Source organism: Buteo buteo, chromosome 12 (assembly GCF_964188355.1).
Source record: "Buteo buteo chromosome 12, bButBut1.hap1.1, whole genome shotgun sequence".
NCBI lineage: Eukaryota > Metazoa > Chordata > Aves > Accipitriformes > Accipitridae > Buteo > Buteo buteo.
Genome location: NC_134182.1, coordinates 909,204 through 935,514, shown reverse-complemented (window position 1 = coordinate 935,514; position 26,311 = coordinate 909,204). Strand labels below are relative to the sequence as shown.

General features: G+C 56.2%; 1 protein-coding gene across 5 annotated transcripts; it reads left to right on the top strand.

The window, feature by feature from the left end:
- Nucleotides 1-68: 68 nt before the first annotated feature.
- On the top strand, nucleotides 69-26,300 carry KLC4 (kinesin light chain 4). Of its 5 annotated transcripts, none has more exons than XM_075042346.1 (17): nucleotides 69-261; nucleotides 1,702-1,861; nucleotides 10,497-10,763; nucleotides 10,962-11,192; nucleotides 11,550-11,628; nucleotides 11,718-11,943; nucleotides 12,283-12,370; nucleotides 12,763-12,864; nucleotides 13,183-13,356; nucleotides 13,517-13,616; nucleotides 14,176-14,228; nucleotides 16,936-17,003; nucleotides 17,086-17,194; nucleotides 18,001-18,123; nucleotides 24,883-25,007; nucleotides 25,127-25,184; nucleotides 25,700-26,300. In XM_075042346.1, the coding sequence occupies exons 3-17, from the start codon at nucleotides 10,515-10,517 to the stop codon at nucleotides 25,787-25,789; spliced, it is 1,875 nt and encodes a 624-aa protein (XP_074898447.1). In that variant the 5' UTR covers nucleotides 69-261; nucleotides 1,702-1,861; nucleotides 10,497-10,514; the 3' UTR covers nucleotides 25,790-26,300. The 5 variants fall into 5 exon arrangements, with proteins under 5 accessions (XP_074898447.1, XP_074898445.1, XP_074898446.1 ...); XM_075042344.1 differs by having other exon boundaries at nucleotides 18,001-18,150; XM_075042345.1 differs by lacking the exon at nucleotides 1,702-1,861 and having other exon boundaries at nucleotides 18,001-18,150.
- Nucleotides 26,301-26,311: the final 11 nt, after the last annotated feature.

The following is a 26,311-nucleotide window of genomic DNA, read 5'->3' as shown; positions in this document are numbered from 1 at the left end:
GAGGGAGGGCGGGGCCTCCGCCGGAAGCGGAGGGTGGGGGCCCGCCGGGAGGTGGCGCGCGCACCCGCCGGCGGGGCCGAGGCGGCGGCGGCGGCCATGTTGGATTTAAAGGGGCTGCGCCGCTGAGGGAGGAGGGCGGTGCCGGTTCCCGCCCTGCCCCACCTCCGTCCTACCGGGACTTCGACCGGAACAGCTCGACCGCGTCGCGGCGGCTACCGCCGCCGCTACCGAGACCTCACACCGAGCCCTCACACCGAGCAGGTTGTTGAACGGGCGGGGTTGTGGGGCTCGGTCGTTTCTCCGGCCCGACGCGCGGGGCCCGTGGGGTGAGGTGGTCCTCGGTGTGTGTGGGGGGAGCAACGGGAGAACGGTGGGACCCCCACGGGGGATCCCCTGACGTGGAACCGGGCCTGGGAGGGGGGTGTCGGGGAACCGGGCAACTGGGCCCGTCGTTCCCGGAGCCGGCCGGTGAGGTCGGCGATAAGGACGCTGGTTGCGCGGACTTTGGAGCTGTGGGGTCCAGCTCTCCCCGGTCCCGGGGCGAGCTCCTGGTTCGGGGGGGGGGGCCCCGGTGCGTCCTGTCGGCAGAGAACCGGAGCCCCACGGAGCGGGGTGTGTTGGTGACAAGGGGGGGGACACGCACACGGACACAGTTTCCAGTGCCAGTGGTGGCCGCTCCCAGTGTGCTGTGGGATTCACTGGTCTATAATTAGGCCGTGTCTTCATTGCCGGGAAAGGCTTTCCGCGTAAGATAAAGAATAATACATGTTTGCGCTCCTGCTATGTAATCCTGCTGTGGATTTTTAATTTTTATTGGTTTTTTTTAGCTGTGCTGCAGCTGTGCGTACCCCATTAGCCAGGCGGGTTTGCCCTCCAGAACTAGGGAAGGGAGAGCGGCGAGACGCTTTAGTGAAAAAGCGTGTGGTGGGAGATGAGGCAAGAGAGACCTTGCGTGTCGACATGGCTGGGGTCCCTCCTGGGACACCCTGAGCCCTTCCCCGTGTTGGGGGACCCGTGGGGTGGGACAGGAGCCCCCACGAAGCAGGCAGGTGTCGGTAGTTGGGGACGGCACGCTTCCAGAGGTTCCCGAAACATCGTAGAGAGCGCCCCGAAGGTCGCGTGTTATCGCGGATGGGATGGTTATGGCAAGAATCCTCTGGCCGCGTTGGATGCTGTGATGCTGTGGCGTTCGTCCTCTCTCTGCGTAAAGCATCTAGAGATCGAACGAACGCTTCCAGGCGGTGCCTGGCCCAGCTCCGCACTGCGCAGTGCTGACACAGTAGGATTCCCAGGGATCTTGTCCTGTCTCTGGCCATTTCTGCGGGCACAGCGACAGCGATCGCGCGGCTGGTGGGTTCTCTGCAGCTCCGCCTGCTTGGCTGTAGGGGCTGGGATGGGGTTAGCGGTGGGGACGCAGGTGAGGGCGATGCCAAATGGGATGTAAAACCTTTCGCCACAAGAGCGAGCATAGGATGGAGCAGATCTAGCTGGGTGTAGGGCTGCCTGAGCGGGAGCCTGACAGTGGGGCAGAGCCCCTCGGGCAGCGTGGGGGTTCGGCTCTGCTCCTCGGTGTTCCCGTCGGTCCCCCAAGAAGGGAGCCCTGGGCTTGACGTGCGCGGCGCTTTCTGCGCTCCCAGGAGAGCGTCCGACCGTCCTGTTTCTGGAGCCTGGCTGCATCTCCTTCCCCTCCCCCTGCTGCAGTGTGGTTGGCTGCCGAGCGCCTGGTGCCTGCGCTTCTGCTAGAACCGGAGGGCAGCGCGGCTGACGCCGTGGGAGCCGTGCATCGCTGCGGCCTGCGCTTCTCCGTGGCACTGGGGCATCCGGGAGTGCCAACGCTGGACAAGCCGCTGCAGGCAGCCAGGTACCACTCCTCTGCGGTGCGGGGTGGGGGAGGATTCCCATCCGGTGACTGAGACGGGCAGGGTGCCCAGCGGTCCTGTAACAAAGGACCGCTTTGAAGTGCAATTTCGGGCAGAGCCGATGAAAACTTTTCTCCTTTGGAAGCTTACGGTTCGCCAGGTGGGCACGGAATTTCTCTGTGGTGATACTGAGGAGGGATGAAGGGGTTTCTCTGGCTTGCTTGTCCCAAGGATACGCAGCGGGCGTGCCTCCTGCTGCCAGACAAAGCCGGAGAGGCGATGACGGAGGCAGCTTCTAGCATACAGCAACGGCTCACAAACTTTCAGAGCCTTGTTTCCCCCCAAACCTTCCTCCCGTTATTAATCTGCTTATTAAGCTGTTCCGAAGTGGAGGGGCACCCTACCAAAGTGGGGGGGGGGGGGCATTGCTGGTAAGCATCTGGGAGGGAGAGGATGCGGCTGGGAGGAGGTGTCTGAAGAAGGGCTGGGGGATGGCGTTGCAGCAGAATGCTTCGGCCGGGCAGCCGGGAGAAATTTGCACAATGGTGGGAGGCAGCACCACATTACCAGCAACCTCAGGCTTCCCTGTGTCTTGCAGAGCTGGCATCTGGCACTCCCTTGCGGCTCCATGCTAGGGTCTCCTCTAGTGCCCTTGGTCTCCCGTCTCCCATGCCGCCTCAGAGACATGGAAGGCCCCCCCGCAGGGGAAGGAGGGTGGTGTTCAGCACACATTGGGTCAAAGATCTGGCCAGCTCAGACACAGGGTAAATAAAGGCGGCTGAGCTTTGCTGTAATTGGCAGAAGGAGCAGGAAGCTCGTGTTCTCTCCTCTGCTGTTCTGGAGGAATGTCCAGGTAGGAAGAACAGCATTAACCCCAAACACCAAAATGGCTCTCAGGGCACAAAGGACACGTGGCAAGATTTTTGACCTTGGCAGAGTTGCTGGATAAAGGCTTGATTTGCTAGGAAAGAGCCACGTAGCTCCTCAAAGAACTCCAGCTGGTTGGGGAAGCTAGAGGTAAAATAGATCCTTTGCGTATTATGCAGGTAGAGCTTTGTCTCTGTGAATCTGGCTGCCTCGTTACGGTTTACAAGACCCGTTTGCTTCTGGAAATAATAGCTCAGTCTCATAGCCTGCAGTCAGCTGGTCTTTGCAGCTGCCCCAGGTACACTGTGGAGGGAGTGCGGGAACTCCAGAGCCCTTCAGGGTACACAGAGTGGTTCCAGGGCACTTGCTGATCCCAGCTGCGTCCTGGACATCTCCTGTACTCCTGAGGCACATCCAGTGCGTAGCCCTCACATTAGACAGATGCCTGCAGAGGCACTGGCTCCTGGGAATTACTCTGCCTGCTTCAATACTACTTCATGCTGTCATGGCAAGGTAATGGCTCTCACTCTGTCTTTTATAGAGCGAGACTCCCAATCAGATTCCGAAGCTAGGAAGAGGTGGTTGTCCTGGCTTCATTCCAGCTGCTTAGCTCTCATCTCCGCTAGCCTGGAAACAGGTTTTAATGGTGTTCCCCTGTAGTCCCAGGCACAGCAGATGCAGAATGGATTTGGTGAGCTGCTGCAGACATAAGCAAGAGTTTAAAAACAAGGTCTTATCAGCTGATCTGGAGGTGCTAGCACAAGCTTGCTGGTGGGGGTGGTGAAGACTGCTGTTCTGGTTCCAAGGGCCTGCTGAAAGGTGCATGTTTCCCTGGCAAGCTGGGGCTGTAAACAGCAGGAACTGCAATAAGGAGCAAAATGGCTTTCTGCTAACGGCACGTGTCGGTGCTGGTTTGGGGTGGGTTTTGTTGGTTGGTTGTTTTGTTGGGGTTTTTTTAACCCTTGTTGCCTCCAGTGTCTGTATTCTTTGATCACCAATGAATGAAAGGAGTAAGACCTTTCTGGTCTTGAAAGAAATGAGTGATCTGATACAAAACCAACCAGACCATCTCCTCTGTCTTCCTCAGAGCACATATGCTTATTGGAATTGGATCATGATTTGATAACACAGGAATTGCTTGCTCTGGTCAATTGGAACAAAGCCGGGTACCTTTTGACTTGCCATTTCCAGCTGTGGGCTGGAAAGCAGGAGGGGGATGGGAAGCTCCCAGGTCCTTTCTGTAGTGACGTGAACCTGAGTCACTGCGGCCAAGTCCCTGTAAAGCCAGCGTACCTCCACCTTGCCCTAGGTTTCGGGAAGGTTATGCTACAGTGCATTTTTTTGTTAGAGATCGTAGGTGGTGGGGAGCTGAAGCTTCTGGGGCAGAGGAGTGTTTTGTGCTGAAGGGAAAGAGCATGAAGGGAGCCTCCTATCTCCTTGCGGGAGAGCCCTTGCACTTCAGCTGCAAATCTAGTTCCTTAGTCCTAGTTAAAATTCCCTGGGGCTCTTGCAGGCTGCTGGTTAGCATAGACTTTCCCAGCACAGGCCTTCTGGTATCTCGAAAAACCCCTGGAGCTTCACACTCGGCTAGAGCTGGCATGTGTCAGCTGCTGCTGAAAGAAGCAATCCTGGCCTTGATCCCTGTCCAGGGGATGGGGAGGACTGGGCTGTTTCCAACAGCAGAGTCAACTTGTACTGAATTACACCTGACTCCAAAGCTTGGGGAAGCTGGTTGGGCAAAGCCTTTCTGGGCTTGGGGATTGGCTTTAAAACCTTGAAAGGGGGTGCCTGGATGCTAAAGGAGAGTCCTGGTTTTTGGGCACGGGAGAATGTGGGTGAGACAACTCCTTGCCTCTGCTCCCTGCTCTGCTGCTGGAGGTGGATTGCATTGCCTCTCTCGCTCTGGGACAGAGGGCCCCTGTCCCCACGGGACCTTGCTGAAAGGAGGCATGTGCTGCATTCCCTTCTTCTGGGCCTAAGGTCAGGTTCTAGTGCTGTGGTGCCTGGCCCCTTTGTCCTGAAGTGTTGTTCAGCAAAGGCAAATGTCATAAGGAGTTTATCTAAGGAATTCAGATGAGGATTTTTCCCACCAGTTCTTACTTTTAGGAGTCCAGCATTTGCCTTCTAATTTCTGGCTCTTGCTCATGTTGCAGTTCTTAATGTTACCCTGAAGCTGACTGCATACCCGTCTGTCTCTTCATTTGCAAAACATCCTTCTCTTGCCTTTGTTTCTAAAGCCTTAACATGGGTGTGCAGCTGCTCTTAGTGGTGAAGTTCTGGGGCATCATGCAGAGCTGATTGTGTTTCTTGTTTTACCCATATTGGAGCGGCTCTGGAAATGCTGACTGTCGGATGTGCAGCTGAGCAGCACCGGTTCATCCCTTTTCCGTGGCTCTGTTGCAGGTGGCCTGGGGTGGTGACCCTGAGCACAGTGGCTCTTCTGGCAGTGGTGTGGCAGTATGCAAGTTTCCCGGCAGCATCAATATGTCCTGACGGTGCAGTGGAAGCCTCCGAGGCTCTGCACAGCTGACTGGAGTCTCCTACAGTCTCTGTTTGCTTTCTGACACTATGGTATCAAAATAAAGGAGAAGACTTGTGCTTGTGACACAGCCTCTGCAATGGTTGCAACCTTGGCACTCTGTTTGCTTTTGACTGCTTTTACTTTTCATTTTCATCATCCAAGGTACTAGGTCTAGGTTTTGTTGCAGTATCCCTTAGGAGTGGAGACCCAGCTGTATATTGGCAATCTCACTTTAGCTTTGGTGGTGGTCAGCCAATGAAGGGTTTCTTTCCAGAGACCCTTTATTCTGTTGTTTAACAGTAGCGAGCTGGCAGAGGTCCAAAGGGAAAAAAAAACCCAACCCTCCCTGCTTTTATCAAGTTTTTTGCTTCTCAAATAGAGAACCTTGCTGTTTCTTCAGGTAGCAAAAGCATGTCTCACAGCATGAGGCTGGGATAATTATTGTGCAAATAAGACTTTAAGCCCCATGGTTCCCTTTCTAAATGCTACCATTGCTATCTATCTCCCAAACGTGGTCACTCATTCTTGCTATGGGTCAGACTGACTCTTTTCCACAGGAAGCTTTTTTCCAGAACCAGCTGGTTTTCTGCAATTACCATATCCTTAAATCACCTTCTCCTACAGAAGAGTTTGCTGCTAAAAATCTGTGCCCACTTCTATGCAGAAAGTGCTGGCAAGCCATCTGCAGTTTGAAAGAAGCTGCAATTACTGTCTTGACAGTATCGCTTGTGCAAGTTGTGATGGTACCCCGTGTCTCATATACTTGGTCCAGGGACATGTGGGGGGACAGTGAACTGAATTTGTTTGAGGCATGTGTAGACCTGAAGTCTGTGCTCTCTCTAGCCTCCTAGCATTAGGCATCATAATCTAAGCTTTAAGGTTCACTTGGACCCATTCAGTCTGGCGTCCTTCTTTCTGTTGTGGCAGCTGTTGTGGGTTTAAGATAGAAGCAGTGAAGCTTCTAGCTCTTTCCTCTTAAAGCTCTTGCATGTGGGAGCAGTTTTCAGAGGCAGAAAAGTGGGCTGCTGAAATTGCTGATGCTCAGTGATTTCCCGGTTATGCACTTGAATACAGGAGGAAGGTTTCTGCCTGGCAGAGTGTGCTGGCTGATGGATTCCCAGCTGATTGCTGCAACTGCCACAAAGCTCGGTGCACGCATGTTCCTTCCCTGTCTTCCTGCAGCACTCCTCCAAATGGGAGCAGGGGAGGGGAGATGAGATGGGTGTTGCCAGAAAGCCAGGCTATTCTAGCAGCTCACTGTAAATAGGGAAGACATGCCAACTAGAGCAGAAACATGCTGGTGGAGACCTGGGCCGTGACACCTGCAGAGCCGTGAAGAATGCAGCAGGATAAACTAGGAGCCGGGCACTCCAGCTCCCAAGGAACCTGTTGGAAAAGCATTCTTCCTATTCCAGTCTGAATCTCCCCCTGGCAAAGGCAGATGATGGTGTCTCCTCTCCTCTCTGCAGGAACCTCCGAGTGTGTTTTCTGCATGGATAAAGGACACTCAGTGCCCTTTACTGAACGTGTGGGAGTAGGAAGAGTGCTTATACAGCAGCCTCAGCCTGCCCGACCTTGGCGTCAGTTGCCATAGAGCATGTTCCCTCTCTGGAGGGCTGGGCACTGAGTGTAGACCTGAAAGCACTGGGGAGAGCTAGAAATAAGGCTCTGTAGGGAAGAATTGTCACTTTGAAGGGATGATAAGTCAGCTCCCACCAGTGTTTAATGGTTTTCTTTGCTGTGCAAGAGGTAGCAGTATTTAAGTGACTTCTCTGCAGTCTTCTCTTTGTTTTCTTGTTGGTACTTGGAAGTGAACAGCCCATGTGCTATTCTCACATTTTGCACCTTGTGTCCAGCCTGGGCAATCCCCTGTCCACTCTTGAACACTGGAAGCATGTTGGTATCTAGCAGAGCTGTGCTTCTAGGATGTCTTCCTAGAGGGAGGAAGACCAGGCTTGTGTAGAGGCGTTTGCACAGCCAGTGAGAGAAAAGGAACCTGTATTGGTATGTCTTGAGGATTTGAGGATATAGTTGCAGGATAGAGTGAGTCTGATGTGCTGTGGGTCAGGATATTTGGATTATTTTCCCTTCTTGGTCTGAAATCTTTACAGTTCTGAAAAACTAGTTGATTGTGGAGGCTGTGAAATGCTCAAGGCTCTTTCTGCTGGAAGGGCTGAAGAAAGACAGGATGTTGCTGTAGTAGAGGCACTGGTGGTTTAACACACAGCTTGGCGATTTCTCACTTGAGGAGTCGTTCCGTGCACAGTGGAATTAATGAGGCTGATTTTCTATGGATCTGGGTCTTGTCTGACTCTATCTACCAAGGTGCAGGCTCTGGTGGCTTTTTATCATGAATCGCAACATATTGCTCTTCCCAATGCGTTTGTATTGTACTTTTTAAAGATGGCAGCGGGATCTCTGTATGGACATAAGTAATGCTTTCATGAAAAGTGACAGCATCTCACAGCTGACCCAGCAGACAGAGGGACAGATGAGGAAGCACTTGTGCTGCACAGCTGTGTGAGCCTTAAGGCAGAGCTCTAGTTTTGTTGTATGTAGGGCATGAGGCAGCTCCTGGGGATCTCCTTGTGTCCCAAGCATTGCCTATGCCCCAGAGGACTCCCACTTCCCGATTTCCCTGTTTCTGAGTTTGGGGCTGTGTTTCCTTATGAGCTGAAACCAGTGACACGGCTGTTTCACCCTTTAGCAGTTGTTACCTTGGCTTCTTTGGAAGCAGGTAAGGGCCTGTTGAGCCTTCCTGGGAGGCTGCCTCGACCCATTTCAGAGCAGGACAGCAGTGCTTTGCCCAACGTGGCAGAGCTAGCGTCCTTTGGGCTGCCAGGCTCTTCCTCTGGAGCTGGGAATCGTTGCACATCTCTTCCTGAACTGTGCTCACCCACAGAAGTCTGCCTTAGGCATGGCTTCCCTCATTGCTTTAGCACTTGATCACTTCCCCAGATATGCTATAAAGGTGGGAAAAAAAATATCCAGGGGAGTTATGGATGAGAATGCTTAGCTGCCAGTTCCTGGAGAATCAGTTTGGAAGAAAGGATATGAGTGGCAGCCAACTCTCAACAGACCTAGTCTTTTCTTCAAAACAGTAGTCTATGCCCTTTATCTTGATCTTAGTGAAGTTTTTCATGACCTTCTTATCATATCGTCTTCTCTAAAGCAAACTGGGAAACATCACAGTCCAGATGAGACTTTTCAGCGTAAAATGCACAATGCACAGGGTAACTGCGTGTGGAGCATGGCAGATACCCAAAAGTGAAGGATACACTGAAGTATGGCTCAGGGTTGGTGCTGATGCTGGATCATTAAGTGAGCGTGAAGTCAGCATTAAGATTCTGGGGTAGGTGGGGGAGGACTTGGCTCTTGCTCAAAGGTATGAACAGGAACCCAGTCTTCAAGAGACATGAAGTGTTTCTGCCCTGCTGAGGTTCAGTAAGGTCTCTGCTGTGTGTTGAGAGTTTGCTGCCCTTCCTGAGGGATGGATATGCATCACTGGAACAGAAAGAAAAGAGGAGCTGAGAGGAGAGCTCAGGCCTATAAAACAACTCAGGGAACTTCTGGAAGAGTGAGGCTAAAGAGGGAGAAATGGGTGGGTATAATGAGATGTGTTTACTTATAGCAACTGCCCCAGCACTGTTTGCCATCTTCACTTTCAGTGCTGCAGTGAGGAAGAAACGGGACCCCTCTATTGCTCAGGGCCCGCTCCTGGATAGGGATAGCAGTAGCTGAGCTGGGGGATCGCCCTGAGCCCCCCCTGGGCAGAGCACACAGCTGAGGAGGAGAGGAGCTCTGCTCTCTTTCTTCCTGGGGCAGCGTTTCTGCTTGCTCAGTAAAGCAGGCACAAGGCTGCTGCCCAACAAAGAGTTCAAACCGTGCAGAGGTGGGTCCTGCAGGAGGACAAAGAAAAATCTATTGGCAGCTCTTCCTCCACCTCCTCCTGCGTAATGCCTGGGCAGTTCGCCAGGTTCCTGACGGCAGGGCCCCGGGCGCTCAGGTTGCAGCGCATCCTGCCAGCTGCGGGCTGCAAGGAGGTGCTGGTGCCTGCGCAGGGCATGGCAGCTGCCTGCCTTCAGCCCTGCAGGAGCCTGGCCTTGGAGTGACCGATAGCGAGGTAGGTGGTGGCTTTTCTACCATCGCTGAGTAATGTGAAGAGGCTGCTGGGGTGGCCAAGCTGGGAGGAAGGCTGAGAGGGGGTTAGATGAGTGAATCGTAGAGCAGTCAGGGTACTGTCAACCTGCTGAAAGAGGTCTCGTCTGCTGCTTATGTCTCTCGCCCTCTGGCCTGCTGTGTTTTCCTAGCTCCTGGATTTTCTATGCAGCGATCTTGCAGCCACGCTAACATTGTGGGTTGTAGCACTCGGTGTCCCTGTGCAAAGGCGGTAGCTTGGTACTCTCCTGTCGTATATCTGGGGGAAACAGGACAGGGAGGGAGTGGTACAGAGTCCTTAGGCCATCCTGAGGAGACCTTGGGCTGGCAGCAGGGCAAATGAAGCTGGAAAAGCTGTTAGTGTTTCAAGCTGACACCCACGCAAGGGTTACACTAGTGTAATGGTAGCAGTTGGTGTATGTAAGCTTTCCCACACAGGCGTGATTCAGTTCGTGCTGGCGGTGTTATGTCCCTTATCGCCACAATGGCTGTTCTGTGCCAGGGCTGGGATTGTCAGGGTGTACTCTTCTGGTCAGGGAATTTTTTGTTTGGCCCAGTAAGGCCACTGATGCCTCTCTGTCTGAGAGATGCTCTTCCAGGAGATTTTCCACAGATGAAGCAGAAAACTTTGAGCCGGCATCCCTTCACTTTCTATTCCGTTTCTTCTGCAGTCGGAAGAGGTGTTGAGCTCTGACAGCCTCCTTGCATCAGTGGTCTGTGGGCAGGAGGTGTATGCATTGCAACCCCAGCTGCCAACTACAAATCTCTGCTCTTAAATGGAAGCTAAATCAGCTTTTCTTGCTGCTGGGAGTGTGGGGGTGTTGGAGGTCAGCACTGATTCTAGCCTTTTTGTCTCCTGTCCACGTGTGCCACCTGCACTGGTTGCCAGCACTCTGTGCCACAAAAGCGGAGACACGTGCCCTGACAGCCTCATGCTGCCAAAGGGAGAGGGGACAATGAAGGGGAAGGGCTTAGAATAGGCAACCAGTTGAATGCTGTCTCTGCCTGCTTGAAGGAGGCTGTGACACTTGTGTCTGGTTGTGGCTTTCTGAAACAGCACTGAGGTGCTCAGGTTTTGTCTCTCTTTGTAGGGCTGCACGAGCAGGACTATGTCCACCATGGTGTACCCAAGGGAGGAGAAACTGGACAAGCTGAGCCAAGAGGAGATAATTTCCAACACCAAGCTGGTGATGCAAGGGCTGGAGGCACTCAAGAATGAACACAACTCCATCCTGCACAGCTTGCTGGAGACCATCAAGTGCCTGAAGAAAGATGAAGAAGCCAATCTCGTGCATGAGAAATCCAACCTGCTCCGCAAGTCAGTGGAGATGATTGAACTGGGGCTCGGAGAAGCTCAGGTGAGAGTGGTGGGTGACCCCCCAGGCGTTACCCAGGACTAACAGGGGAAGGTGAGCGTGTGGCCGTTCGCCATAAGCTGCAGGGGCAGCAAGGGGCTGAGTGTAGGCGGCCTGCATGACCCCTGAGGGTGGGCCTTAAGCATGCGTGTGAGGGAGATGACAAGATTGTGGTAGTTACTGACTAGGACTCTTGACAAGGTGATGATGGCACTGTCCAACCACCTGAATGCTGTGGAGTCAGAGAAGCAGAAACTGCGTGCTCAGGTGCGGAGACTGTGCCAGGAGAACCAGTGGCTGCGTGACGAGCTTGCCAACACCCAGCAGAAGCTGCAGCGTAGTGAGCAAACTGTGGCTCAGCTGGAGGAGGAGAAGAAACACCTTGAGTTCATGAACCAGCTGAAGAAGTATGATGAGGATGTCTCGCCTTCGGTATGTTGAGCAGCCACCTTTGGCGGTGGGGGAGGCTGGACCAGCAGGGTTGCCTAGGTGTGATAGCATTGCCCTGGATTTTTCCCCTTCCCAGCTACCATGCACAGCAATGCCTGTAACTGAAGGGAGCCTGCATGGGCAAGAGTCTCTGGAAGAACACGGAGTAGCATGCCAGGATGTGCTAGGAAAATTTGGCTTTATTAGTTTTGTTGGCGGGGGGAGATGGTGGCAGAGACAACAGGGGAAGTTGCGGGTGTTGGTGGGCTGCAGCAAGGAGGAGAGTTTGGCAGCTGACTCAGCCCAGGCTGCTGCTGTATCCTCTGAGAACCAACAGTATTGTGATTCCCATCCTCTCAGGAGGAGAAGGAGGGCGACTCTGCTAAGGACTCTCTGGATGATCTGTTCCCGAACGAGGAGGAGGAGCATGGTCCTGGATGTAAGTGTTTGCTCATGCATGGTTGCTGGCTGTCTCTGTTCAAGCCTGCTGTGCCAACTGTGCCCCTGTTTATTCCTCTGTGCCTGCAGTGCCCCACCAGCACAGCAGCGCAGTGGCAGCTGCCCAGCAGGGAGGCTATGAGATTCCCGCACGCTTGCGCACCCTCCACAACCTTGTCATCCAGTACGCCTCACAGGGACGCTATGAGGTGGCTGTGCCGCTCTGCAAGCAGGCGCTGGAGGACCTGGAGAAGACATCAGGCCACGACCACCCTGATGTGGCCACCATGCTCAACATCCTGGCGCTAGTGTACAGGTGAGCATGGTGGGGAGTGCAGGAGTGGGCGGTGGGGAGGGCACGACTGGGCCAGGAGAGCTTTCTACCTCTCCCATTTACCGGGACAGTGCATTCTGCTGACAGGGAGCTCCCCCAGCTTCCAGTGGTTCGCCTTTCAGAAACGTTTTGGCACAGATGAGGTATCTGGCCCACCGGACTCCCTAATATAACTAGGGACTGGCTAAGGTAGGGAGGAATGGAGAAATGAAAGGGCTTTGGGGGCTGGATCTGTGTGGAAGAAGGACTGTTGTTCGCTGTTCTGCTTCATATGGGCTGTGGTGTCCCAATCCTGAATAACTGGTTGACTTTGCACTGCAGGGATCAGAATAAATACAAAGAGGCAGCACACCTGTTGAATGATGCTCTCTCCATTCGTGAGAAGACTCTGGGCAAAGACCACCCAGCGGTGAGTGTCTCCCTCCTCTTTCAGTCACTTCCCTTGACGTGTGGGTGCTGCTGGGTCTCGAATGGTGCCCTTATTGTGTGTCTGCAGCCAGACTATCGAGGACAACAGTGTGCTCTGTGATGCGAGGGGTGCTGTTCGCATGGTGTGGGGCTCTGTTTTACTGCTTCAGTATTTCCTGCTGTTTTGTTCAGTATGGCCTGTCAGGAGGTGGCTTCTCCTGGATCCTGCGATGTAGGCAGGGTAGCCTTCTGCCTCTGGACCTCCTTCTCTTCAGAATCAGCTGTACTGCAGGCATGAAGGAAATGGGACAGTCACTGTTACTGCTGCTTGCACCCCTTGTTTGGTCCCACTGGATTCTGCTTTGTTTTATGGAGAAGCTTATGTCTCTGCAGGTGGCAGCAACTTTGAACAATCTGGCTGTTCTTTATGGCAAGAGAGGGAAGTACAAAGAAGCAGAGCCACTGTGTAAGCGAGCCCTGGAGATCCGTGAGAAGGTACTGGTCTCCCATGTTCTCCTTCCTTCCAGCTCTCCCTGAGGGTTTTCCCCCATTACCTTACTGCACCTGGGAGATCAGGACCTTACTAATCTCTTTGGCTGCTGATTCTCCCACCACCTTTCCTGTCTCTCCAGTGGTTGCAGCCTTAGAGAGGCGTGGCAGGAGGTGGAAGCTGGAATTTCTCCTCTTTACCTCCCTAGTCTTTGGTTCCTGTCTGACATAGGCATGTCCTGGAGGGACTACAGTTCTACTAACTCCAAGAATACACTGCAGTCTTTAAGTGTTGACTTTTTGTGGCTTCTCTTCTTTACCCAGGTCCTAGGCAAAGACCATCCTGATGTGGCCAAGCAGCTGAACAATCTAGCCCTGCTGTGCCAGAACCAGGGCAAGTATGACGAGGTGGAGTACTATTACTGCCGGGCCCTGGAGATCTACGAGAGCTGCCTGGGTCCTGATGACCCCAATGTGGCCAAGACCAAGAACAACCTGGTGAGACCCTGGGGAGAGGCCATGTGGGGATGGGGAGTGGTGTCATGGGAAAGGTGAGCATTGCGTGGTGCTTGGAAGGATGCAGAGAGAGAGCTGCTAGAGGGGGGGCAGAGTTAACCTGTGTTGTCCAGTGGGGCTGGAGCTGTTTTCTTGGTTGCAGGCCTCCTGTTACCTGAAGCAAGGCAAATACAAAGATGCAGAGGTGCTGTATAAGGAGATCCTTACCCGTGCTCACGTGAAGGAGTTTGGCTCCGTGGATGGTTTGTAAAGCAGAAGCTGTTGGGGCTGGGGAAGGGTGAGCAGCTGGTCTCCTGGATCTCAGCCTAGGCTTGGCTGGTTCTGGTATCTCCCTGGCAGATGGATGGGATGCCTTGCAGGGCCCCTTCTTTGGGCAGCCCTTGAGACACTGCCATTCTAGTGTTAGGCTGTTCTACCTTTTCCCTCAGAAAAGGTCTTGGAGAGCTCTGGCTGTCAGTCTTTACTGGGCTGGGAATAGTTGTGGCTAAAAGGGGGAATAGCAAGTGGCACAATCATTCCCAGGAGTAGGCTAAAGTTTCTCCTGTACACCTGGCACAGGCATTCCCCCATGGGAGGACTTGTTCCTGCCTTCCCCTGTCCTGCCCTTGCAATGTCAGCTGCCTTTCTTGGGGCTCTGGCCCAGGGACCAGGGGAATTTGGAAGCCTTGTCACTTCCCTCTGGTGAGCTGCTGGCTCTGGGGACAGAGTGCTGGGTTGTGGAGGCGGCAGAGCCCCAGAGGGAGTGGCAGAGCAACAGGGCGAGGTGGTGAGCGGAGCTGTCTTACGTTCTTCCCCACGCAGATGAACACAAGCCAATCTGGATGCATGCAGAGGAGAGAGAGGAGATGAGCAAGGTGAGTCTGAGCTGCTGGTGCTGCCTGTTGATAGCAGCAAGAGCTCTGGGAGGGGAAGGAGATCTGGGAGTTTTGATCCTCTCTTACCACAGCCCAGACCTTCCTTCCTGCAGTCTGAAGAGCTGCCATGGCCACTGATGAAGGCCATGAGGGGTCTGGAGGGTGGAGAGAGAGTGTGGCTGCTCCTTGGGGCAGCAGGGAGGGAGGGGCCCATCAGAGATGCTTTTCCTGGGGCAGGGGGTTGTTAAGCCTCTCAGCCATGGCTGCATGCACTCTCTTTTTGCTTTAGTGATCCCTCTAGGGCACGCAGATGATGGAAGATGGTGGATGGCAGAGGGTTGTGCTGCAGGGCCTTGGCGCTTTGTTCCAAAGAGCTGCTAGTACCCAGAGTACAACCCGCTTCTGAAGCAGCCCTAAGGCTGCCTGGGGGAAAAAATGGAGGTCAAGAAGAAACTGCTGCCATCACCTGGCTTAGGAAATGGAGCCAAACCTCCCGAAAAAGATGTCTGCACAGGGCAGGCCCTAGCTGTTCTATGTCCTAGCTGGCCTCTGAAAGAGGATAGACATGGGTTGTGCTTGCTTTGGACTAAGATGAGAGACAAAGACGCTGTTGCTCCTGTTGCCCAGGCCCTGCTCTGTGCTTAGCTGATAAATGCAGCAGAGTCCTGTCTCTGCTTTTCCCAAGGCGAAGACCTCACCTGCTTTTTGTCAGGTGGGCGAAGCAGCAGAATGAAGGGCTCTGGTCTAGTCCTCTAGCTGCGGTGGGAGCAGACACTGTCTCTCTCCTTTTCCTTTGCCTCAGAGCAGGCCCCATCCCTACATGGGCTCAGACAGCAGGCTGGTAGGCTTGGCTTAGTGACTTATCAGTCCCATCCTGCGAGTCCTAAGAGCAGGGCACTAGCAGCTGCCTCCCACCAGCATGCTCGGTCTTCCCGTTGAACCGCTCTTTGCGGTCCCCAGTGCAGAGCAGTGCTCAGCTCTACCTTGCACTGCTCCGGTTGCTGCCCTATGAAGGCTCTGCTGCAAAGAAATAAGGCTTGCTGCCACACCATCCTATGCAGGAGAAATCAAAGCTGGAGCAGAGACTAGGCTCCCCTTGCCCCCTCTGTGATTGAGATGCTTCTGGTGGTATCTTCGAAGAATTAAGAGTAGATAGTTGTAGTGTGAAGCTATGCTCTAGATAACACAAGCTTTGCTACAGGGCAAGAGAACAGGCTCAGGGACTTACAGTTGGAGTCAGATTTGTTTTACAGCTTGGGGCAAGGGTTGAACCTCTTTCCCGGCCCCAGGGTCGCTATGCCCATTCCCCATGGCCCGGCATGGTTGGCATGGCCTTCCTGGCCAGGTGGTGGCAAGCAGACATGCTTGTACTGCTGGCCCAGGGGCTGGGGCTGCTGTGCTCTGCTTTGTGCTGTGTTTCCACGTCTCCTATTAAAAAGGATCAAACCCCTCTTGCAGAGCTTCAGTTCTTTTTTCCCCTCACCCCTCTTTCCTTCTGCTCTCAGTTCTGCCCCAAGGGATTTGACACCTTTCCCCTCCAGTTCAGCCTGGGCTGCCTCTGCTCAAGCTTCAGATGTGTTTTGAGTCCTGAGTTCTCCTGTACCTGGTGCCTGCCCAGGCTGTGTAGGCTCTGGCACAAGTAAACTCATGTGCCTATGGCTCAGGGAAGACTCCTTCAGGTGGGGTAAAGATCTGAGAAGTTATGTGGGACTGAGTAAGAAAAATGGTCCCTGTAAAGACAGTTTCTTGCCCTTGCCAGAGGGAAACTCTTGCTGTGGAGCAATGGTCCCCTGCACCTGCTAGGTGAGAGTAGCCCTGCTGGGCTTGGGGCTGAGCTGGGTGCTTTCTGCCCGGCCCCCGTGTCCTGTGGGTGCAGAGCCAGCGGCATGGCATATACCCAAGGGCTTGCCATGCACCAGGGTGCACAGCGTGTGGGCAAGCATCCTTGCTCCCGCAGCAGTGGCGATTCCTGCTTGCAGGTGCCGTGGTCCCTACTGACCCAGGGCAACGCTGGCTAGCAGCTAGTGCCCTGCAGAGTGGGTTGTCCTGGCCCTAGATCTTTCTCCTTGAGCATCAAGCTCTGCCCCTTCTCCTGTTGCCCTGGGCCAGCAGCCTCTTTGCTTCTGGCTGTGGCAGGTCCAGTCAGCTTTGGGGTGCAAAGGCTGGGCTTGGAGAAGAGACAGCTAGCTGGGCTTGAGCTGCTGTGGAGCAGGTCTGACCTAGCAGGCAGAAGGCTTAGATGTGGCTGGCTGATTCCTTTGCTAGCCATGGCTGAGGGGTTTAGTGTCCATGCTGCTTGGCATGCCTATGGGGTTTTTGTTGGTTGGGTTTTGGGTTTTTTTCGTCTCCCTTTCACATGCTGGGGGGTATGGGGTGTCATGTCCTCCAGAGTGCCGTGGGGATGGGCTGTGTTGTCCCTGCTGCCTTTGGTACCATGGAAGGGGCAAGGAGATGGGATTATGCTCCTTGCTGGGGTGGGGACATCACTTCTACTTATGGCCCAGATCTGTTGCAGCAAACAGGCTTTCAGCTTTCCTTCCAGGAACCTGCTGGGCTTCATCACCGCATTTGCACATTGTGTTTCCAAAGGCTGGGTTGGTGTGGGGGTGCAGTTTGGGGCCTGACTCTAGCACCCAGTGGAAGAGCACAGGCCAGAGAACAGCAGTAGGCATGGGGCTAACAGCTCTCATTTCTCCTCACCCTGTAGAGCAAGCACAGAGACAGTGCTCCCTACGCTGAGTACGGCGGCTGGTACAAGGCCTGTAAGGTTAGCAGGTAAGAGGTGGTTTGTGGGCAGCTGTGGGCTCTGGAGGCGGTGGTCCCAGGGCTCCTGCTCACCTTCCGTCTGTTACTGCAGCCCGACTGTGAACACCACCCTGAGGAACCTGGGTGCTCTATACCGACGCCAGGGCAAGCTAGAGGCAGCTGAGACCTTGGAGGAGTGTGCAGTTCGCTCTCGGCGACAGGTAACCCCAGAGGGACCTTCCCTGGTGGAGGGGGGCATTGTGGGGCTTGGGGTGGCAATCCCACCGGTCACGGCACAGCATTTGGCTTGGAGCGTGGTGAGGGACTCTCTTGGGCCTTGCAGCCTCTGATGTCCTTGGTTTACATTCCCCCGACACCAGAGCACCTTGGTGGTTGGGGTTGCATTTGTGCCAGGGTACAAGCGTGTGTAAATTTACGGGGTTGTGCGTGTGCGTGCATGCATGGATGGAGCAGATGAGTCTGTGTACATGTGGGGAAGAAGGCATGGCTCTGAGTGCAGAAATACTGCATCTGGGTTAGGGCAGGCTACTGGGCTTTGTCAGCTACTGGGGAGATCTGCACTCACTGGGATTGTTTTCTTCCCACTAATGTTTTGTCCAGGGAACACACTAGGGATTTCTTAGGGTATATCTCACCCTAAACTCTTCTCAATCCTCAAATAATAAAGCAGGAACTGTAAGCACCTAGCACAAAGGCTGAAGGACAGCAGAAACCTTCACACACCAAAATGTGAAGAAAAAAAGCTGTCAGCTTTGGGGTAGCAAGCCCTTGTCCCACAGGGTGGTTTATGGCTTCAAGGGGGGGCTCACTGAGCTGGGAACCCAAACAGGACTGCAAAGTGCAGGGTGACATTTGGCTCCTTCTTGTGCTAGAGAATTTTGGCTGTGGTGGGGCAATGGCCAAGAGAGGGAACAGGACCAAGCACAGCGATGGCACAGCAGATCGCTAGATGGAAAGAACCCAGAAGAGCAAAACAAGGTGCTTCCTTATCCCTTTCTACTTGCAGGGCATTGACCCGATCAACCAGACGAAGGTGGTGGAGATCCTGAAGGAGGGCGATGGCACAGAGAGACGTCGGAGCCTGGGGGGCAGCGTCAAGTACGAGAATGCCACAGACGGTAGCGAGGAAGTGAGTATGGGCGTGGAATGGAGCGGGGTAAGTACAAGACACCATCAAGAATGGCCTCAGCCGGCTGCCAGAGGGAAGGGGCAGCCTGGCTCAGGGCTGTCCCCGCGTGGCCTGTCGTGGCATCCTTGTCTGCCTCCATTCGTTCCCTGCACACTTCCTTCCCCTCTTTCTTGGCATGAGCCAGCCAGCCTGCGAAGGTGTGTGTCTGGGCCTGGCTTCTGGTGTACAGGCCAGATATCCCCAACTGAGGGCTCCTGCTTCCTTCCAGCGGGCTGCCAGGCCCTGGCAATGCACAGCATGAGCTGGTCCTGGTCTGCCCTTAATCTTAGCCTTGCATCCTTATTAACATCTCTCCCTGCTGCTCCCCTCTTGAGGCCCTGGCTGAGAACATCGGCCCCGTCTCAGGCCCGTGCAGCCTCTGTGAGCAACTTGGCTGTCTGTCCTGCACTGCGCCACTGGCGATGCTGAGCCCGGGGAGGGTTGCGTGTGTGCGTGTCTGGTGTGTCTGTGACCGAGCGACTGCAGGGCATGGGAATAGTCTGCAGCCAGCATCTTTGCTGTTCCCCTCTGCTGGCCTCGTGCCCTCCGTAGGCTCTGGCCAAGCGGAGGTGGTAAAAGGCAGGTCTTTGCGGGATGCCGGGCCGGGCTGACCGGTGGTGGCAAAAGGCTGCTGTTAGCTGAGGCGCAGACAGGGCGACCTGAGCCTGTCTAGGCTTGCTCTGAGACTGAGGGACGCTTTGGTCACTAGCGCCGAGTTTGGAGGAAGGTAGCGGTCCAGGTCTGGGAGAGGTGCCTTTTGTCTTCTGCGAGGAGGAGGATGGAGAAGAGGTGGCAAGTGAGCATGGTGCTGGTGGGTGCTTGGCTCGAGGGCTGCTAGAGCTGTTAACGCTTACCGTTCCTCCTGCAAACTCTAGTTGAGAGCGTAGCGTAGCTGGGTACCCAGGGGTTATTGCGGCCCAGCACGGGTGACACACTGAGCACACGGAGTCCTTGCTCCCCCCTTACATCTGCTGTCACTAACCCTTCCCCACTTGGCTCAGCTCTACCCCAACCCGCATGAGCTCCCTCCCTTCCTCCTTCCTCTTCCCTGTTGCCATGACAGCCCCTCAACACCCAAGCCTGAAGCCTGCTGGCTCTCTTGATTGTGGATTGTACCCAGGAGGTGGCTGGAGGGGACCTGGGGAGCTGAGCTTCGAGGGGGCCCGGCAGCTCTGCCAGGTGCGGGGCTGTCCTCTGTCCCAGCTCTCAGCATCGTGAGCGAAGAGGGTCCTAGCCCTGGCAAGGCACCGACCCTGGACCCTCGCACTCCCTAGTTAGCAGAGGGGCTAGACAAGCACAGAGGGAGGGCTGCAGGTTTGGATTAGGATCACCTGGTCCCCATCCTGGCTGGTGTCTCTCTGCAGTTCCTCCTGGCTGTGGTTGGTGTTGAGTGCTTGCTTTGCGCTGGTGATGGTCTGGGAGACCTTCCTTGACAGTCTCTGAGCTGATCATCCCAAGGCAAGCAGGCAATGCCACCCTCTCCCCCAGCCTGACCCAGCCAAGGGGGATAGTCCCTGCTCATATGACCCTTCCCCAAGAGGCTTGGCAGGGCTTCCCTGAGCCCAGCCAGCTGTAGATAGAGGGTTTGAGGGCTAGCCCAGCACCCTGGGGGGCACGGCTGCTGCCACCTGATGCTCGGTGCCTTCTCCAGCCTGCTGCACGTATCGCCAGCCTCCTCTCCCCAGCCAGCAGCCCTGTACTGGGCTGCAGCTCCCCCCAAAAGAAGGCTGAGGCAGCTCCCGCTGCTCCTGTCTGTCACGGCCAGTTGTTCCCTGTGCTGGTCTAGAGACTTTCGGACGTGCTGCCTCACGGCAGCCTCTGCTGCCATCCCGTAGCTGTCAGCTGCTGCAGGCACAGGGCCATGGGAGACCCCAGGGTGCCAGCAGCCTCTGTGCCCTGCTGCCATGGGCAGCTCTGGAAGCACCCCAGGGCCCGGACCGGCTACTTGCTGCCCAGGTAATTGGCCTGGGAGAGCAGGGACGGCACCAGCTCAGTGCTGCCGAGGTCTTGGCAGGCACCCCGTGGCCGAGGCTCAGGAGCAGGCAGCTCTCAGAGCAGGGAGACCCAGGCTGTCCCTCCCAGAGCTAGCTGTTCCTGCCAGCCTGCTCGAGCGCGTCGGCAAAGATGCGAGCCGGCTGTTTCAGCCTCCCAGGACTCCCTCCCTGCCCAGACGTGGCCCGTTGCCTCTGCATGCGGCCTGGGCCCTGCCCCACCTGCTCCCTGGGTGACCTACAACCTCACGGCCTTGTAAATTGTGTCTTTCTCCTCTCTGTGCACTAGGCTTAAATGCCTCCCGAGACTCCCTCTTTCCCCTCCACCGCAAATCACCTGGATGTTTGTGTTGTGTCTTCTGACTTTTCCTCCACACCATCCCTCCTTCCTCGGCAAGAACTCCACGCCAGTCCCCCAACCCTCCCGGCGCGCGAGGGCACCGCGACGCCTGCCGGAGGAGTGCCTGGCCGCGTGGCCCGGTTCCAGTCCCGTGGCCGGCAAGAGCAGGAAGAATCTGCGAGGAGCTGCCTGCTCCCCGAGGCCAGGGCGACGGGCCACCGTCCCCTCGCGTGCCCCTACCCCCAGCCTGCCCTTGCACATCCCTGGGGACCAGGCCTGCGGGGGATTGTCTTCGCTCCAGGCGTGCCGACTCCACCGTCATTAGACATCCTCAACCCTCCTAGCTTGTTCCCTCCATCTCTGCAGAGGCCAGGACGGAGGCACGAAGATGGGAGGCTGTTTTGGGAGAGAGGCCTGGCCTTGGCAGGGCTGTCGCGTGCCCAGTTGCTTTCTTCCCCGTAGGCTTAGCTGATGTTAGTGCCCCGTAGCAAACCTGCGCTGGCCACCGGTGAGCTGGGCTCTCCCTGCAGCACAGGGCTGTCTCTCCCCGTCTTGCTCTCCTCCTCCCTGCTGAGCTCTGCAACCCAGGGGCAGCATGCGGGTCTCTCTGCAGGGGCACGGGAACGTAGGGTGGCCTATAGCTGCTGTACATCCAAGACGAGGTGAGGGGGTGACAGCCAAGGGCCATGCATGGAACAGGGACCTGCCAGGACAGGCATGTTTGGTTGCAACCTCCTGAGCTGATGCTGTAGCCGAGTTCCTCACCTGATGGCATTAAGGGGTGAATCAGCTCCCCGTTGCTCCAGGGTCCCCAGGTGTGGCTGCTGGGAGAGGGAGAGGTAGGGGTGAAGCTGTCTGCTGTTCCTTGGAGGCCGAGGAAGGGTAGGAGGAAAACAATTTTTCTGCAAGGGGCCAGACCCCAGGCCATTAGAAGTGGCTGAGATGGGGAACGGGCCGGTTTGGAGCAGAGTGGTTGGGAGAAAAAGGACGTGCAAAGAAGGATGCGAGGAAAGGAAGAGCTGGGGCTTGGGGTGCTCTGAGAACGTGGGGGCAGATGGGATGGCTTGGAGGGAGGTTTCCACCAGAGGAGAAGGGGCCAGGTTGCTCATGGAGGAGGGCAATTCTTGAACACAGGACCTGACTCGCCAGGCGTGGTCCCTGGGGCTGTCACTCGACGTCTGGCTGTCCCTAGCCAGGTGGGTGCGAAATCTGTAACCCCGTTACCGCTAGGAAGACAGTGCTGACCCTGGCCATGCGTAGGGGTGTCTCCGTGCCTCTGATGGGACTCCAGACCTGCACAGGGTCTGGAGATGTCGGTCACTACTGGGAAAAGGGGATGTTTCCCAGGGCCAGACCAGCACTGCCTTGAGCCTCCCACCCTGGGGTGCACACCCTCATCCCACCTCCTATGAACCTTCCTGGTCCTCCTACCTGGGAAGAAAGCTGGGGAGGCTGCAGCCAGCAGGATAGAGCCCAGAGGCCAGCGCAGGACAACCCCCCCCCCGCCCCTTATTTATTTAGCTAGATAGTTTCTCTCATGCTAGTCATCTGGCAGGTTGTGATACTAAACGTGCTTGTGTCTTGTCTGGGCCTGGCTTTCCTTCGGTGGTGCAGAGGCCTTGGGGCACGTGCATGCTGCTCCCCTGGGAGCTTGTGCTTGGCTGAAAGGAGGTTTTTGTCCTCAGGACCACAGGGTGCGGAGCCCAGGGCTGAGTGCTCTAGGGCTGCATCTTCCCTGGCCTCTCTCTCCCAGCGCTGCTCCGTGCTCCTGGAGAGCGGGGAGTCCCCAGTGCAGGGTGCGTTCAGGCCTCGGTGCCACCTGCCCCTGTGTTTTTGCCACGTCCTGGACCTGGTGCTGTAACAACCGTACCTCTGATTAAAGGTAGACAGACCCGAACCGCTGCCCTGTGCTTCTTTCCATGCTTTGTAGGCCAGCGCCGGTCAGCCCTGGGGTGGTGGGCGCAAACGCTGCTGGAGCAGGTGTGGGGGTGCTTGGTGTCTGTGTGCGTGCAGGGGGACGTGCCCCCCCCCCGGGCACCTCTCCCAGGCTGAGCATTGGCAATGAGGGACCCAGCTCCACCGTGCCTCTCCCTAACCTCCAAACTGGGGTTGCTACTAACCTCAGCTCTGTAGCCGTGTGTGGCAGGGCTGCCCTGGAGCGTCTGAGCTTGGACCTTTCCCAACTGAGTGTTTCCATTAGGCAGAGAAATACCCCATTGTGTCCCCCGGTGCTGAGCTCCGTGTGCTGCCAAATGCTGCCCAAGTCCTCTGCCTCCGTGCAGCAGGCAGGGTGGGAGCACGCAGTGGAGAGCGGCTCGGTGGTGGAGCTGCTTCTTTGAGTGCTCTCATCCTGGTGGGTGCAATGGGGTGGGGGTTCTGCGGTAAACCAAGCCCCATAAATGTTCTGGGTTAAAAATAACCCTGCAGAAAAGGGAGTGGGGAGAGAAGGGAGGCTATTTTTAACCCAGTATGCAGCAGCATTTGGTTCTGGTGTTGGTCTGCAGACAGTCTGCATCACTAGCTGGGGAAATGTGGCTCCATCCTCTAGCCCTGACCCCAGACCATGCTTCCTGGCTGGATCCTGCTGCCCTTGTACCATGGTCCAGCTCCTCTGACCCAGCTGTGTTCCCTTCTCCACCCCTGGCTTGTGTGCCCTGGCAAAAGGAACAGCGCCTGGCATGGCAGTACCCTGCAGGGAGGGTGGTGACCCAGTGCGAGTCCCGTGGCGAGGCAAAAGATACTCCACTCCATCTTTGCTAGTGTTGCATACTGACGGCCAGCTCCTCCAAAACCTGCCCAGGATGCCTGGTGCGGGAGTTCCATTGTTTACCTTGCTAATACTTTTGGTGCTCTCTGCATTCCTGGTGAGTGGGTCCCTTGCAGCAAAAGAACATGGCTCCTAGTTGGGAACCCCCTCACCCTGACGAGAAAGTGAAGAGGTTCAATGCACTTGGCTTATCCAAGAAGGGATGAGATGAATACTAGGAGAAGGGTTTGCTGGTGGGAAAAGTCCCATTCAGCTGTTGGAGAAGGGTCTAGGGCTGGATCAGCTTTGGGTAATCGGAGCAGGGAGGTATTGGAAAAGCCTTTCCCAGGGCCGCAACCGGTCGCGGTCAGCACAAGGGGGTGACTGGCCTAAGGCAGAGCCCCTGCTTACATGCAGAGCTGCATGGAGATTCCTGGGACAATTCCTGCTGCCAGCCTGGCCACAGAGCATTTGGGTCATTTGGACCGGTACAAAGGGACTCCCACATATGCTCGTAAGGAGCAAAGGGCTTTTGTGGTCACCTTATCTCTGTTTCTTCTGCCCTGATGTGCCAGGGGCCGTCAGGATCAGGAGCAGGGAGGACTGGTGTTACCAGGCAAAAGGAACTCCACGTTGGCAGTGGTGCCACAACCTTGCGTAACGAGCGTGCCTGGCCACAGGGGAAGAGCTCGGTGCCACGATGGCACAGTGGCATGAGGTGGGGAACAATATTTAGGGCTGGTTTTGGTCTTTGGAAAAAGCAGGCGGCCGTAAAGTAACCCCTCCAAAGTGCCACCTTGGGGCAGCTAGCGGGGCCGGGCGCAGCTAAAATTGGGGGGCCGAGGAGAGTGGTGCCTGCTTGGCAACACAGTGTTGGTGCAGCCAAATGAATGCATCCCGGATGGAGCTGCCTGAATTGCTCAGCAGACGGAAAGCTAAACGTCGTGGGGGTGTTAGAGGTGGGACGAGGCCGTGTGTACGTGTGGACTGGTCTTGTCTGACATGAGTGAGCCTGCGGGCCTGGCATGCGGGACCTGAATGTGCATCAGGACGAGTGCTGGATGGAGAGGAGGAATAGCTATGGCATGGTGAGGAAGGGCAAGGGGAGGGGGAGGATAGTCTCCAGCCAGCAGCAAATGAGGAGAAAGTCCTTGAAATCAATGTCCCGGCAGCATGTCCTGGCCTGATAAAAGTACCCCCAAGCTTGGGGCTCCCATCAGGGCTTGGTGCTTCCCTGGCCCCTGGGACCTCCCTGGTAGCTGCTGCCTGAGCTGTCGCAGGTGATGGAGCTCTGCCACGTTTGAGCAGGGCTGCGGGGCTGCCAGAGCCGTTTGTGCTGGTGGCCTGGTGCACGTCAGCAGCCTGGCTGGGTGTCGGGCTTCCACCGGGCAGGAGGGAACATCGGTCTGAATGAGCCAGGCGATGCCGGGGGGGGGCCAAACTCCATCATCATTGTGTCTCATGGAGAACCGGGGTGAGGGGGAGCCATGTAGCAAGCAGTAAACCTGCTCTGGGCCAGGGCTTAATCCTCAGTACAAGAGGGCATTTGGAGCCAAGCCCAGTTCCTGGCCACTCATCTGCAGCACGCCAGAGCCCGATCGGTGCCGCTCAGCCGTCGCCCTGGCTTGTGTCTCTGTGTCCAGGATGGCAGTGGCACCCTCCAGCGCAGCAGCTCCCTGGGGAAAATCCGGGATGTGATACGGAGGAGCAGTGAGATGTTGGTCAAGAAACTGCAGGGCAATGGTCCCCTGGAACCCAGGAACACCAGGTAGGGACCAGGGCTGTGAGGGCCAGGCTGGGTGCAGGGTGGGTGGTGGCCCTGCCACTTTGGGAGTCGGGGTCTGGCCAGGCACAACAAGATCACGCCTCTCCTCTGCTTCCTTGTAGCATGAAACGAGCTGCATCATTAAATTACCTGCACAAGTCTAGCGATGCTTCGTTTGAGGTAAACACCGGGCGGGCAGCGGGGCTGGTGCAGGAATGGGTGCTGGGGTGGGGGCTGTGTGGCCGTGGCTGGTGATGCTGGCCGTGAGGGGCACGGTGGGCCACAGATGTGATGCTCCAGCCCCCACCGGCGGCGTTCATCCATGCAGATGTACTCCGCTGCTGCGCAGGGCTGGAGCTACTCTTGCCTTGCCAAGCGGTGGCATGGGCCAGTGCCCCCACTTGCACCCCCCGGGGCAGCTGCGTAGCCCCTCTTCTGAGATGGTAGCTCCACAAATGAAGGTGTTGCCTCCAAGTAACCACCTCCCTGCCTGCTGAGCTCGGCAAACCCTCCAGCCGCAGAATGGGAGCCGGGAGAGCAGAGGTGGCACCTAAGGGGGCTGGTAAGGGCGCTGGGGGAGTCCTGGCTTGCAAGGCAAAGGCGGGGGGGGGGGTAGGAGGTGGGCTGGCAGCTTTTTTGGGGGGGGGGGGCACGGATTTGCAGGTACCGGTCCTCACGGGCGCTGTATTTTGCAGGGCACCCAAGGCCTCCGCGCGGAGAGCAGAGGCCTGAGCGCCAGCAGCATGGACCTGTCGTCCCACAGCTCCCTGCTCTCCTCCAACTGACCCGCCTGCGGGTGCCCCCCGCATCTGGCAGCTCGGAGCTGCACCCGCCACCTTCCCCACCTCAACTGCTCTGGTTTTTTTGTTGTTTTTTTTTTGTTGTTGTTGTTGTTTTTTTCCTCCTCCATCACCGGCTCTTGGGTTTCCCGTCTACCCACCCCCCCCCCAGGGCCCCTCAGTAGGCCCCGACTCATTCGGGAATGGCAGCCCACCCGCATGCTCCTCTGCTACGTCCCCAGGGGCCGCAACAGCTTCGGTGGCAACACGCTCGGCACCAGTCCGCACACCTTTAACCAGCTAAAAAAAGAAAAAAAACCCACACAAAACAAAAAAGGCCAGGCCGGTGGGAGTGAAGCAGCCCTGTCCTGGAGGGTGGGCGAAGCAGGGGGGGGGCCGCAGGCCCCGGCTGCGGTGAGGGAAGAGCTGGGGAGCGTGGCGGGATCCCCCCCCTCGTTTCCCAACGGTTGGTTGATTGCTGTACTTTATTTTATTAAATAAAACCGACCCTAGAAGCGACCGCGCCTC

Excerpts from the sequence above, each read along its gene's own strand:
- KLC4 (XM_075042345.1), top strand. The coding sequence starts at position 10,515 with ATGTCCACCATGGTGTACCCAAGGGAGGAGAAACTGGACAAGCTGAGC. Across the intron at positions 18,151-24,882 it reads TGGGCGTGGAATGGAGCGGG|GATGGCAGTGGCACCCTCCA; the intron begins GTAAGTACAAGA and ends CTCTGTGTCCAG. Across the intron at positions 25,185-25,699 it reads CTAGCGATGCTTCGTTTGAG|GGCACCCAAGGCCTCCGCGC; the intron begins GTAAACACCGGG and ends TGTATTTTGCAG.